The sequence below is a fragment of the Geotrypetes seraphini genome, chromosome 2, assembly GCF_902459505.1.
Source record: "Geotrypetes seraphini chromosome 2, aGeoSer1.1, whole genome shotgun sequence".
Lineage (NCBI taxonomy): Eukaryota > Metazoa > Chordata > Amphibia > Gymnophiona > Dermophiidae > Geotrypetes > Geotrypetes seraphini.
In genome coordinates, this window is record NC_047085.1 from 504261497 (window position 1) to 504275941 (window position 14445).

At 43.1% G+C, this 14445-nt stretch overlaps 1 protein-coding gene across 3 annotated transcripts in view; it reads right to left on the bottom strand.

Annotated features, from left to right (window-relative positions):
* Positions 1 to 13472, bottom strand: part of LOC117354527 (oocyte zinc finger protein XlCOF6-like) — a 36209-nt gene extending 22737 nt beyond the window's left edge. For 2 of the 3 annotated variants that reach the window (XM_033932219.1, XM_033932218.1), the window contains exons 1-2: positions 7865 to 8008; positions 5462 to 5588 (exon numbers count right to left, since the gene is read on the bottom strand). In XM_033932219.1, the coding sequence (XP_033788110.1) occupies positions 5462 to 5588; positions 7865 to 7873 (136 nt within the window). In that variant the 5' untranslated portion in view covers positions 7874 to 8008. Of the gene's footprint in view, positions 1 to 5461; positions 5589 to 7864; positions 8009 to 13369 lie in introns of those variants that run through there. The other variant, XM_033932220.1, reaches the window with a different exon arrangement.
* Between the last annotated feature and the right edge of the window lie 973 nt (positions 13473 to 14445).

A 14445-nucleotide genomic window follows, 5' to 3' on the forward strand; every position in this document is an offset into this window, starting at 1 on the left:
TCAGTCTTCTAACCACCCCTCCACCTAAAAACAAAGAACAAAGCCATCCCTCCTTTTTCTGCTTAGCTCTGTCATTAGAGGGGATGAACACTTCTGACCAACTCTTGTGTTCCATCCCGCAGGCAAGATTTATTTTACATAGCCAGTCAGAATAGAAAGCAGCTTTAAGGTTTAACCCAGTGGTTCCCAACCCTGTCCTGGAGGACCACCAGCCAGTCGGGTTTTCGGGATAACCCTAATGAATATGCACGAGAGAGATTTGCATATAATGGAGGTGACAGGCCTGCAAATCTGCTCCATGCATATTCATTAGGGTTATCCTGAAAACCCGACTGGCTGGTGGTCCTCCAGGACAGGGTTGGGAATCCCTGGTTTAACCTGTAGTTGGAGATTTTAGCACGGAACCTGCTAGCTACATTTATTGGATATAGTAAAGCAACTAATTTCAATAATAAATGAGTCAATGAAATGTAGCCCTATGTGGCTTGTAAAAAAGCTCAGAGATATGAAATAGAGAATGACACGGTGGCGGTTTACCCGCGGCCACCGCATTTTAGCCGCGGGTCACCCGCCGAAAACGGGGAAGAAAACTAGCAGTCGCTGCGGCGACGGGGACAAGGCCATTCACCGCCCATGGGGCGGTGAATGGTCTTGTCCCCCGCAGTGAGGCATGAAGGATCGCGCGGTCCCCGCAGCTCACACCCGCCCGCCCAATCAATTCCAGTGTCCAGCCAGCTCTCTCCCCTCTCCTCACCCCAGTCCGCAGATCCTCCTCCTCGGCGACCCGCACGCTACCAGAGAGCCGCGCACACCCGCCGCTGCTCAGCCTCGATCTTCTGCTCTGACGCAACCGGAAACAGGAAGTTGCAGCAAAGCAGAAGATCGAACACTGAGCAGCCGCGCGTGTGCGGCTCCCTGGGAAAGCGCGCAGGTTGCCGAAAAAGAAAACCCACAAACCAAGGTGAGGAGAAGGGAGAGAGCCGGCCAAACACCAGGATCGACCGGGCAGGCAGGTAGTGGCCGCGGGGACCGTGCGATCGCTAGTGTTCCCGGCTCAAATTGGAAGGAGGGAGTGAAAGGAAAAAGGCTTATATGGATGCAGCGGGGACGGTGACGGGGCGGTGAATGGGATGGCAGTGGCGGTGACGGGGCGGTGAAAGGGATGGCGGTGACGGTGACGGGGCGGTGAAGGGATCGGCGGTGACGGGGCGGTGCAGAGGATGGTGGGCCGGTGACGGGGCGGTGACGGGGACAGATTTTTTCCCCGTGTCATTCTCTAATATGAAACTCTGAAGGGAAGGCTTTTAAACCTCCCTGAGAGAAGAGTTCACCTTCCAGTCATAGCAACTCAACAAGTTCATAGGGCACATTCAAAAACACTAAAAAAATTTCTTGAGTTTTTTTGAATGTGCCCTTTGAACTTGTTGAGTTGCTATGACTGGAAGGTGAACTCTTCTCTCAGGGAGGTTTAAAAGCCTTCCCTTCAGAGTTTCATATCTCTGAGCTTTTTTACAAGCCACATAGGGCTACATTTCATTGACTCATTTATTATTGAAACCAGTTGCTTTACTATATCCAATACTTTTCTGGTTTCTCCTTGTTTGATATATTCACCCTGAACCCATTGCTTGGAAATGAGCTACATTTATTGGGAATATTTGGAATTTACAAAATATGGAAACAAGGTAGTTCCAGCAGAATTTGTATCATAGTGTCTCAGTTGCTAGGCCCTTCTATAGAATTGCTGATAAGGATCTTGCTGGCTTACTGGGACTTTACCATTATACCATTACTGGTAAGTACAATAAATACCATACCAGTATACTATTATGCATGTATGTTTTAGGGACTTGCTGAAACACGGCCCCTGTTGAGTCCTATATTTCCTACTGGTTGCCAACAAAGTGTGGTTTGTTTGAAGACCAGGCCCGCTCTGTTTCTCATAGTATCACAGCAACACAACTATACGATGGGAGGGATGTTATTGAGTGAGAGTACCCAAGAAAGGGACTTGGGGGTAATGTTGGACATGACAATGAAGCCGACGGCACAATGCGCAGTGGCCGCTAAAAGAGCGAATAGAATGCTAGGTATAATCAAGAAGGGTATTACAACCAGAACGAAAGAAGTTATACTGACGTTGTATCGGGCGATTGTGCGCCCACATCTGGAATACTGCGTCCAATATTGGTCGCCGTACCTTAAGAAGGATATGGCATTACTCAAGAGGGTTCAGAGGAGAGCGACGCGTCTGATAAAAGGGATGGAAAACCTTTCATACGCTGAGAGATTGGAGAAACTGGGACTCTTTTCCCTGGAGAAGAGGAGACTTAGAGGTGATATGATAGAGACCTATAAGATCATGAAGGGCATAAAGAGAGTAGAGGGACAGATTGTTCAAACTTTAAAAAAATAAAAGAACAAGAGGGCATTCGGAAAAGTTGAAAGGGGACAGATTCAAAACGAATGCTAGGAAGTTCTTCTTTACCCAACGTGTGGTGGACACCTGGAATGCGCTTCCAGAGAATGTAATAGGGCAGAGTACGGTACTGGGGTTTAAGAAAGGATTGGACAATTTCCTGCTGGAAAAAGGGATAGAAGGATTATTTACAGGTCCTGGACCTGTTGGGCCGCCGCGTGAGCGGACTGCTGGGCACGATGGACCTCAGGTCTGACCCAGCGGAGGCATTGCTTAAGTTCTTATAACCAGGGGTCCGGGCCTTAAAAATCTCTCTCTACAGACTGTTGTAAATCATCCAGAGAGCTGCTGGCATGGAGGAAGAAGCCATGTCGTCGGCATACAGAAGCTACTTGCTATGATTTGTGGAAATTCAGCAGACTAAAGTTTGGAAAGAGTAAGAACTGATTCTTGTGGGACACCTTTAAGGCTGCTGGTCTGGTGCTTTGTCCTCTTAATATATGGAAGCAGCAGTCAGTGATGGTTTCCTGTATTAGCACGTGGTGATCCTGGAGTAGAAAATGACACGGGGACAAATTTGTCCCCATGAGTTTTAGTCGCTGTCTCTGTTCCCATTCCTATAAAGTTTTAGTCGCTGTCTCTGTCCCATTCCTATAAGCTCTGACTTAACCGCACAAGCCTCGAACACTTATGATTTTAAAGTGTTTGAGGCTTGTGCAGATGAGAACGGAGCTTGCAGGAACAGGGCAGGGACAAGAAAAGAACTCGCAGGGACGGGGAAAAATTGGTCCCTGTGTCATTCTCTACTTGGGAGAACAGTATAAGTTCAATATGATTTTCACTATATGTCTGAAATAATATATTTTGGTTTTGTTCTTGTATTGGGGTGGGAGGGAGGGGAAATGTTTCTGAAGTATTTCAATGATTGATGTAAATGCAATTTTGAAGTTAGTTATAGGCGTATTTTAATGCATAGTTTTTGAATGAAAAATGAATAAAGACTGAATTAAAAAAAAAAAAATAATAATGTGAAAAGTTTCTCTCTGGTAAGCAGAGCTGGTATTGTAAGAACATAAGAAATACCTCCGCTGGGTCAGACCTGAGGTCCATCGTGCCCAGCAGTCCGCTTACGCGGCGGCCCAACAGGTCCAGGACCTGTGCAGTAATCCTCTATTTATACCCCTCTATCCCCTTTTCCAGCAGGAAGTTGTCCAATCCTTTCTTAAACCCCAGTACCGTACTCTGCCCTATTACGCCCTCTGGAAGCGCATTGGCTAAGGCTCTTAACATTTGCATCTCCTCTTCCTATAGGCTAAGGCTCTTTGCACCTGCATTGTGATGTCACAGAACTTTAGTAACATAGAAACATGATGGCAGATAAAGGCCAAATGGCCCATCCAGAGCATCCACTATCTCCTCCTCTCCCTATTGGCTAAGGCTCTTAACATTTGCATCTCCTCTTCCTATAGGCTAAGGCTCTTTGCACCTGCATTGTGATGTCATAGAGCTTTATGGTTATAGAAACCTAGAAACATGATGGCAGATAAAGGCCAAATGGTCCATCCGCAGCATCCACTATCTCCTCCTCTCCCATAAGAACATAAGCGATGCCTCCGCTGGGTCAGACCTGAGGTCCATCATGCCCAGCAGTCCGCTCTTGCGGGCGGCCCAACAGGTCCAGGACCTGTGCAGTAATCCTCTATCTATACCCCTCTATCCCCTTTTCCAGTAGGTAATTATCCAATCCTTTCTTAAACCCCATTACCGTACTCTGCCCTATTACGTCCTCTGGAAGCGCATTCCAGGTGATGTCATAATGCCTCCTTCATCATGGCTTGATTGTCGTAGACTTGGCTCACTTCTACTACATTTTGATTTCTAGAGTGGTATAGTGTAGAGAATGATACAGGGACAAGTTTTTCTCCATCCATACAGGAACTCAATTTCCCCGTCCTGTCCCCGTGAGTTCTGTCATCGTCCCTGTCCCATTCCTATAAGCTCTGCCTTACCCGCACAAGCCTCGAACACTTATGATTTTAAAGTGTTTGAGCCTTGTGCAGATGAGGATGGAGCTTGCAGGAATTGGGCAGGGGAAGGAAAAGAAATCGCGGGGGACGGGGGGAAAATTTGTCCCCCTAGTCAATCCCTATCCTGGAGACAATTCTGCAGCTTTAAAAGTAGCCCAGAGTGTCAAACAGTGTTATAAGGTGAGGAGAGGTCCATGAACACAGCACCGCACTTTTCACCGGTCTCAAAGACTGCTCCGATGAGGTCTATTGCGGCCTGGTGATAAACATTTGTTCTGCTCTGCTCCAAGAACTGGAGGAGGATCTGTATTTTGATTTAAAGGGAAGGAAACATGTAAAACACACAAGATGGTCTTATGGTCCCTCACTCCTCAATCCCACACTGTCATTTTAAGACAGAGAGTAGGACTGAGACAGATTCTGATCAAACTTGGAACTTTTTGAAGTCGGGCCAAAAAATACCTAAAATTACTTTTAATAAATTAGGTATTGTCTGTAAAAAAAAAATAAAAAATGCAAATACTCGAAAGGGTCCAGAGAAGAGCGACTAAGATGGTTAAGGGGCTGGAGGAGTTACCGTACAATGAGAGATTAGAGAAACTGGGCCTCTTCTCCGTCGAACAGAGGAGATTGAGAGGGAACATGATCAAAACATTCAAGATAATGAAGGGAATAGACTTAGTAGATAAGGACAGGTTGTTCACCCTTTCCAAGGTAGGAAGAACGAGAGGGCACTCTCTAAAATTGAAAGGGGATAGATTCCGTACGAACGTAAGGAAGTTCTTCACCCAGAGAGTGGTAGAAAAATGAAACGCTCTTCTAGAGTCTGTCATAGGGGAAAACACCCTCCAGGGACTCAGGACAAAGTTAGACAAGTTCGTGCTGAACCAGAACGTATGCAGATAGGGCTAGTCTCAGTTAGGGCGCTGGTCTTTGACCAGAGGGCCGCCGCGTAAGCACGATAGATCACTGGTCTGACCCAGCAGCGGCAATTCTTATGTTCTTATATCCTTACCTAGGAAGATCAGATTCTCATAATTCTCCTTCATCACCTCCCTGTAAAGCTCCTTCTGCCCCTCACGTAAATACTCCCACTCCTCCTTGGAAAACGAGACAGCAATGTCCTCAAATGTCACCCGCATCTGAAACACAAACCAGAAACACCACTCAGGGACAGAATGCCTTCATTCTCCTGACATTACATCATGGCAAAGGGAACACCAAGATCTCTCTCTCCCAGGAATCAACTTGTTTCCCCCCCCCCCCCTTTGTGTAGCCTTAGAGTCAGTTTCTCCCCTGAACTCCAGGGTTTGCCACAGTGGAGCAGCGTGAGGAATTCAGCAGTAAGGACTGTTGCCTGAAGCCTCAGCAATCTTTATGTTTCAAATCTTTTTATTGGTGTACGAAGAGTCAAGCAATGACAATACATAATGGTTGCCTTTCCGGACCTTGAGTCAATTCTTATTTATTTCAGGAGGTTCACTCAGAACAAAACAAAGAAGGTGGAGAGAGCAAGGGATAAGAATCTAAAAGCGATCATGGAAAGTAGAAACCGAGGAAAGGGACTTGATATCCTACCTCTCTGTGGTTACAATCAAAGCGGTTTATACACAGGGGTACATATTTTGTACCTGGGGCGACAGAATGTTAAGTAATTTGCCCAGAGTCACAAGGAGCTGCAGTAGGAATCGAATCCAGTTCCCCAGGTTCTCTTCTGCCACTGCTCTCACCACCAGACCACTCCTCCAAAAAGCAGGAGCAGCTACTGTGTGAGGGGAGGAGAATCAAGAAGAAGAGCAACTGATTCAAAATACTGCTGCGAAATTGATCTAAACTAAACTAAACTAAACTAAGCCTTAAGTTTATATACCGCGTCATCTCCACAGAAGTGGAGCTCGACACGGTTTACAGGAATTAAAAACAAAGAAAGGAACTCCAATGGAAGGAAGGAGGGTTTGGTAAGTAGAAAGGTGAGGGGGGAAGGGAGGGGGAGTTACATTTTGGCGAAAAGCCAGGTTTTCAGATGTTTTCTGAAGTGTTGGAGGGAGGTCGAACACCGGAGATGGGCAGTAAAGCTGTTCCATAGCTCGGTGATCCTAAAGAGGAGGGATGTTCCGAGCTTTCCTGTATGAGAGATGCCATTTAGAGAGGGGAAGGATAGTTTAAATTTCTGATCTTTGGGAAATGTAAATTTGATCACGTGACTCCGTTGCTCCAAGTCTCCATTGGCTCCCGGTTTATTTTAGAGTTCAATTCAAATTTGCTTGTGTTGTCTTTAAAATCCTATACGGTATCTTTACTCCTCTCCTTCCTTTATCTTGGAAGGTTTACAGATTCTCCTTTGCAAGAGATAATCAACAATTTAAATTCTCTCTTCCTTCCAAGAAAGGGATTAAAGGAGACACGATTTTTAGTCAATCTCTGATTTTTAAGTTTTCTCAACTTTGGAATGATCTTCCACTCCTTTTAAGGAGTTCTGGTTCTTTTCAACTTTTTCGTAAATCTTTAAAAACCATTTTATTTGCTAAACACTTTGAAAATTAATCTTCCGAAATTTAGTCTTATTCTTTATGGTTTTTATTTGTTAAGTTACATTACATTAGTGATTTCTATTCCGCTTGTGCCTTGCGGTTCTAAGCGGATTACAAATTAGAAGATATCTGGACATTACCGAGAGAATTATATAACAGTGATTCTTGTACATTACATAATATAGTTGAGAAATTACATATAAAGATTCAAGTACTTACAGGATACAGTGGAGAAAAATTATATGTTCGGGTAATAGAAGATTACCTAACATTGAAGGAAAAAGTTTGTTGGATACTTGTGGTAGATGCTTTTTAAGGGATCTGAATGGTTTTTGGGGTTTTTTTTTGGTAGGTGAGGTTCGAGGGAATGACTGATGTGCTATTCGCGGGGGAGAAAGCATGTACGAGTGGGAGGAGATTAGTGAGTTAACTATTGTAAACCGAGTGGAGCTTTCTTGGAATGATGTCTCGGTATATAAAGCCAAGCCTTAGATTAGAAGAGCCTGAGGGGTTGGAGGGAATAAAGAGCAGATGATTTGAGCAGTGCCAGGCTCATTTCTTCTTCTGCTTGCCCCGTTCGGCAGTGTGTGTATAAGAGAGCTTCCCAGCACTGGGGATCAGCAGGGCAGTGGAAGATATTTCTGTGTCTATATAATTCTCACTTCCAGAGCAGAATTCGAGCAACTAGAAACAAGTCACAAATAGCATCTGAGACACCAATTCTCTCTTTGTGGCCCTCCTGATCTCTCTTCTTCCTTTTAGGGAAGCCCCCAAATCCCTTTGCTCAGCTGCAGGTCTGCTCGGGACCCGACTCTGCAGTGGCCCAGGTCAGAAAGCTGCAACAGGGTTGGCAGAGAGAAAATAAGAAGTCGGAGACCATCTCCTACCTGAGCCATTTTCCTCTCTGCTTCTCCTGTTTTGCAAGATTAGAAATGAATCCGGGGGGCTCTTTCTCTGACGGTAGGGGAGGAGCTAAGGGCTCTTCTCTTGTCGTAGTGGGGAAGGGTAGAAGCTGCGAGCTGGGGCTAGAAATTCCGGGTTAATCTGCAAATTCCAGGAACAAAGATGAAAACAGACTGATGACATCACCACAAAGGGGGCCCCCGAGAGATTCCCAGAATAATCCCTGCTGGGGATGGGGAGAGGAGGCTTTGAGCTCCTTCTTTCTGACCGGAACCCATTCAGAGGGAGGAGGGCGCCAGGGATAGAGATTTACTGCAGGACTTTCCGTTCAGCCAGTGGTCTCAAACTTGCGGCCCGCCAGGTACTATTTTGAGGCCCTCGGTATGTTTATCATAATCACAAAAGTAAAATAAAACAGATTCTTGATCATATGTCTCTTCAGCTATAAATTACAATATTATTATTAAGACTTAGCCAAAAGGGGGAATCCAAGATGGCGATATGAGACAGGACGCGCTGAGCTGCGTGTCCCAGGATTGTGCCTTTTCAATTTCCTTAACGGTAATCACTTACCGCAATGCCGAAGAGACGGGGCCGGAGTGCCGCTTCTGCCTCGCGGCGTCCTGGAGCCCCGGGTCTCGGGAATATTCAAGATTTACTGCGGCGCATGCAGGAGGTCGCAGCGACGTCGGATGGAGGCCCGCTGACAACACAGGGAGGCGAAACCAACGTGGATGTTCCTGGGCCCGACACCACACTGAGCCCCGACGTTAGGCCACCGCCCCCGCAACCCCAGACGATCAGCTCTCCCAGGGGCGGGGAAACCCCGGATTCATTGGTTTTCTCCTCTCCAGAGGCAAGTAAGGATCCACTGGAGAGCTTGGAGGCTGGGGCCCACTTTTCTAGGGCCCCCATGGAGATATCTGGGGGAATATCATCTCAACATGAGGGGGAAGGGCTGAAGACATCCCCCGAAGGACTTCAGAACGGTGAGAACTCTACATTTACACAAATTTCAACTGAATTGATTAAACCTGCAGAAGTGACTTTAGACTCTATCTGGGACTTAATGGCTGGTTTTGTTAAAAATATTACTCCTACACTTCAACAAATTGAAGGGAAAATTAAGGAACATGATAAGGAATTGAAGGATTTAAGAGAAGAAACAAATACTTCTAACTCATCTGTTCAAAAAATAGAAAAATAAATTGTATCATTGAAACAAATTCAAGAGGCCTTAGTTAAAGACAATATTAGCCTAAGGAAGAAGACTGAAATGCTTGAGAATAATTCACGTAGTAATAATTTAAGGTTAATTAACTTTCCAAGACTTGAGTTAGTAACACCTAGAGATATGCTTAAGAGATATCTAGTAGAGAACTTAGAGATACCCGAAGATTCATTACCACCATTTTCACGGGTTTATTATTTGCCTGATAAAGAACAGAATCAACAACTAAAAGAAAAACCTTCAGATCAAGAACTTCTAAATATATCACAGATCTTAGAAACATCTGAGGATTTAGCATCACCAGCCACCATGATTATTACTTTAGCTTTGCCAATTGATAAAACATGGTTGTTAAAACTTTTCTTTAAAAATAGACAAAAAAGCTTTCTTGGTTATAAAATACAAATGTTCCCAGATTTGGCACGGGAGATGCAAAGGCGCCGCCGTGAATTTCTTCTTTTGAAACCTGGGGTTTTATCTTTGGGGGCAACCTTTTATTTGAGACATCCGTGTAAATGTATTGTATATCACCGTACTCTTAAATATGTGTTTTTTGAACCATCACAATTGACAAATTTCGTGGCTATGTCTCGCCTGAATGTTAACAATCTTTGAGCCCTATATTTAAGATATTGTGACCCTATCTCAGTGCTATAGTTCTCAGTTTCTTTTATAATTTTCTTTTTAGATAATTTCGCCAATTTTCTATAATTCTTGGATCCTAATTGTGGACTTGAGCATAAATAGTATATTTGTTTAATTTAAGATTTATATTGCTTTGTATTTGATATCTATCCTATTCTTGCTTTCTGTACAAGTGTAATACTTGAAATTTAAGTTGAAAATAATAAATAAATAAATTAAAAAAAAAGACTTAGCCAAAAGGAAAGATTTATAAACTATAAAGAGTTTTACCTCATGCAAAATTGGCATTTCTTTAATAAGCCATTAACTATTTTTTTTCTGAGGCTCTCCAAGTACCTACAAATCCAAAATGTGGCCCTGCAAAGGGTTTGAGTTGGAGACCACTGTGTTCAGCTAAACAATGCCGTCCAGCTTCTAAACACACATTTCATGGGGCAAGCAGGAGAAAAATTGAGAGGTGGGGGGGGGGGGTTTATTTTTCATATAATGAGTCAAAATGTTGTGTGATCGTGGCACCGAAGTACCCTCCTCTTCAAAACCCAGCATGTAAAACCAGAAATACAAAAAAACAACAATACAAAATGCAATAAAACTCCTCTTAGAATAAACAAGAGGAGTCAGGCTAAAGGCAAACATTCTTGAGATAAGTAGACATCAACAAATATATTTAAAGCAATAACCAGTTCCCCAAAGCAACGATATCCCCTGTTCGTATCCCCAAAAGCACTATAACCAAAGATTAAGGGGTCCTTTTTTCAAGCTGCGGTAGGGATTTAACACGCGTAAAACCACACGTTAAACTGCCTGCCGCGCTAGCCGCTAACGCCTGCATTGAGCAGGTGTTAGTTTTTTAACTGGCCGCGGGGGTTAGTGGGTGATGAAATGTCCGACGTGCTAACCCTGCTAGCGCGGCTTGATAAAAGGACCCCTAAATTAGATTTTAAAAAAAACAAAAAACAAAACATCCCAAGTTTTATGAAATGCCATAATTCTACCAGTTTTATATGAAGTAAGCAAATATCATCTAATTTCACCAAAATCATATCTAAGGAGGGAGTCAAAGCCTGTTTCCGGTGGCGGGAGATAACAAGCTTAACAGCTACAAAGAAAGATGTTGCAAAAAAATTTTTTATTAGTTCTTTATTAGATTTCAAATTTTTCATGATCATAACAAATCATAATAGTACAATGGAAAAAATAATATCAATGCAAAAATGAATAATAGGAAAATAACATTATTTTCTACAGTTAGTTAGTCCACAATAATAATAATAATAATAAAGTGGGGCGGTGATAACAACAGAGTTTACATACTTAAATCAGGGGCTGACATTTCATTCTTATGAAGTTTATGCCTGAAGATCTAATGGGGTACTGGTCGGAACAAATTAGAACAAATACATAACTGGTTGAATTCAAATAAATTAGCACTAAATATTAATAAGACCAAATCTATTCTATTCAACTGGAAAAAAGACATTTCTCTTACAAAACCGTTTCTCCTCAATAACTTACCTATCAGTATGGAACCCTCAATTAAAATTCTCGGGGTAATATTTGATGATAACTTATCCTATCACGAACATGTTTCTTCTATCGTCAAAAATTGTTTCTTCAAACTACGTCAGATAAGAGCCATTGCCAAATTTCTTAATCCTTCCTCCTTAAAAATCCTAATACATTCATTCATCATCACAAAAATTGACTATTGTAATGCCCTATTTTTAAAAAGAAAAAAGGAGACTCCAAATTGTCCAAAACACGGCTATAAAACTTATCTACAACGCCAAAAAATTTGATCATGTATCCCCATTGCTGATAGACGCGCATTGGTTACCAATTAACCATAGGATTTTGTACAAACTGATGTTTTTAATCTTCAAGACCCTAACATCTAGTGAACCACAATTCATATCTAAATCGCTGATCCCATACAAACCTCAACGATCTTTACGTTCATCCGAATTAAATTTACTATCTGTCCCTTCTTTAAAAATCATCGGAACGAGAAGAGCAGATATGTTCACTGTCGCAGGTCCACAATGGTGGAACTCCCTTCCCCAGTACATTAGAATAGAACAAGATATTTCAGCTTTTAAAAATTTCTTAAAAACTTATTTGTTTAAGAATGCTTATGACCTTTAAAAATTTTAAAATTATCTATTTTGTTTTAATTAATATCCACAAAGTGTGCCTTGAAATTATTTACCCTACCCTTTGTTTTTCCCTTTTTTTCTGTGCCCCTATTGTAACTTTACCACCTTTCCTTTTTTTCATGTTAGTTATTATTGGAATTTTATGTTATTATGTTTAAAGTTGCTTTATTATATTATGTACATCGCCTAGAAAATTCGAAATAGGCGATTCATCAAGAGCTAAATAAACTTGAAACTTGAACAACCTCTTTGCCGGCTATAAATGTAATTAATTAATTTATTTATTTTTAAGAATTTCTATACCGTTTACAACAGTGGTCTCCAACTCAAATCCTTTTCAGGGCCACATTTTGGATTTGTAGGTACTCGGAGGGCCTAAAAAAAAATAGTTAATGTCTTATTAAAGAAATGACAATTTTGCATGAGATAAAACTTTTTATAGTTTATAAATCTTTCCTTTTGGCTAAGTCTTAATAATAATATTGCCATTTATAGCTAAAGAGACATACGATCAAGAAACTGTTTCATTTTACTTTTGTGATTATGATAAACATACCGAGGGCCTCAAAATAGTGCTTGGCAGGCCGCAAGTTTGAGACCACTGGTTTAGATTGTAAGCTCTTTCAAGCAGGGACTGTTTTCTTCTTTGTGACTCTGTACAACGCTGCGTACGACTGGTAGCGCTATAGAAATTATTCATAGTAGTAGTAGTGTGAAGAGTTTCAGTCTGTGGGAAGCAGAGCTGAGTCTGTGATGTCATAATTCCTCATTCCACCAATAAAAGCCAACCTCATCAGTGATGTCAAAATGGCTTGATTGTCCTGGACTCCCCTCTGCCCTCCAACCCGGCCAGCGGATTAACCGTTCCCCTTAACTGTATCCGTGACATCCTGTTTGTCTGTCTTGCCTGTTTAGATCAGTGGTTTCCAACTCAAACCCTTTGCAGGGCCACATTTTGGATTTGTAGGTACAGTACATGGAGGGCCTCAGAAAAAAAATTAATGTCTTATCGAAGAAATGACAATTTTGCATGAGGTAAAACTCTTCATAGTTTATAAATCTTTCCTTTTGGCTAAGTCTTAATAATAATATTGCCATTCATAGCTAAACAGACATACGATCAAGAAACTGTTTCATTTTACTTTTGTGATTATGATAAACATATCGAGGGCCTCAAAATGGTGCCTGGTGGTCCCCATGTGGCACCCGGGCCGCGAGTTTGAGACCTCTGGTTTACAACTAAACGGTTAACAGAACATAAGAAGTTGCCTCCGCTGGGTCAGACCAGAGGTCCATCGCGCCCAGCGGTCCGCTCCCGCGGTGGCCCATCAGGTCTATGACCTGTGAAGTGGTTCCTGACCATTTCTCTAACCTACCCTACTTCTATCTGTACCCCTCAATCCCCTTGTCCTTTAGGGACCTATCTAAACCTTCCTTGAACCCCTGAATATACATACATCTTAATTAATTGTGATGTTTTGAAAAATATATATTTAACACTCTGGAGATTAATCAAACATTTGCAAGGATATCCAAGGGTAAAAGTCGCTCAGATGTTGCAAATTTATGCGTTCGTTGACGACCCCCCCCCCCCCCCCAAGGTTGCAGATGTAAGAGACATATATCAATTTGCTGCGGGTACCAAACGCCCCATGATCTTGACTAGAGATCAAAGAGCAGGGAACCAGGAAGAGAAGCCCGAGACTGCTGTGAAAAGAGAGCAGAACTTCCTTTTCCTAGGCAGTGCCAGGCTTATCTCTTCTTCTACTTGCAGCATGCAAAATGTGCATCAGAGGCTGGCTGGCGTTGCCACACAATCTCCAGCCCTGGCGCCACGCGCGCCCCCCCTGGGAGGAAGGAACTTAGCTCATTCCCTCTCCTCCCCCGGGGACTATTCTGACCAATCGGCACAGAAGGGGGTGGAGCCAAGAAGAAAAGATCGGGGTGTTGTTGTTTTTTTTTCTAGCATTACGAAGCTCTGCTTCTCCTTCGTGATGTCATCACTGTGCTCCGTGAGCAAAAGCCTTTATTTTTCATCCGGGCAGAAACCTCCGATCCCAAACTTCAGGTTCCGCCCTTTTCTGCTCTACCTCGCTGCAAGAGGCGGAAACCCCCCCAATTCATTTCTAATCCTGGCAAGACAGACTGCAAAAGCATAAGAGAATGCCCTCAGGAGCTTCTGCTCGGGGTATGAGATTGTCTCCAACTTCCTGCAAACGCTGCTGCAGCTTCTAACCCAGGGGTCTCAAAGTCCCTCCTCGAGGGCCGCAATCCAGTCGGGTTTTCAGGATTTCCCCAATGAATATGCATGAGATCTATGTGCATGCACTGCTTTCAGTGCATATTCATTGGGGAAATCCTGAAAACCCGACTGGATTGCGGCCCTCAAGGAGGGACTTTGAGATCCCTGTTCTAACCTGAGATACTGTAGAACAGGAGTAGGGAATTCCGGTCCTCGAGAGCCATATTCCAGTCGGGTTTTCAGGATTTCCCCAATGAATATGCATGAGATCTATGTGCATGCACTGCTTTC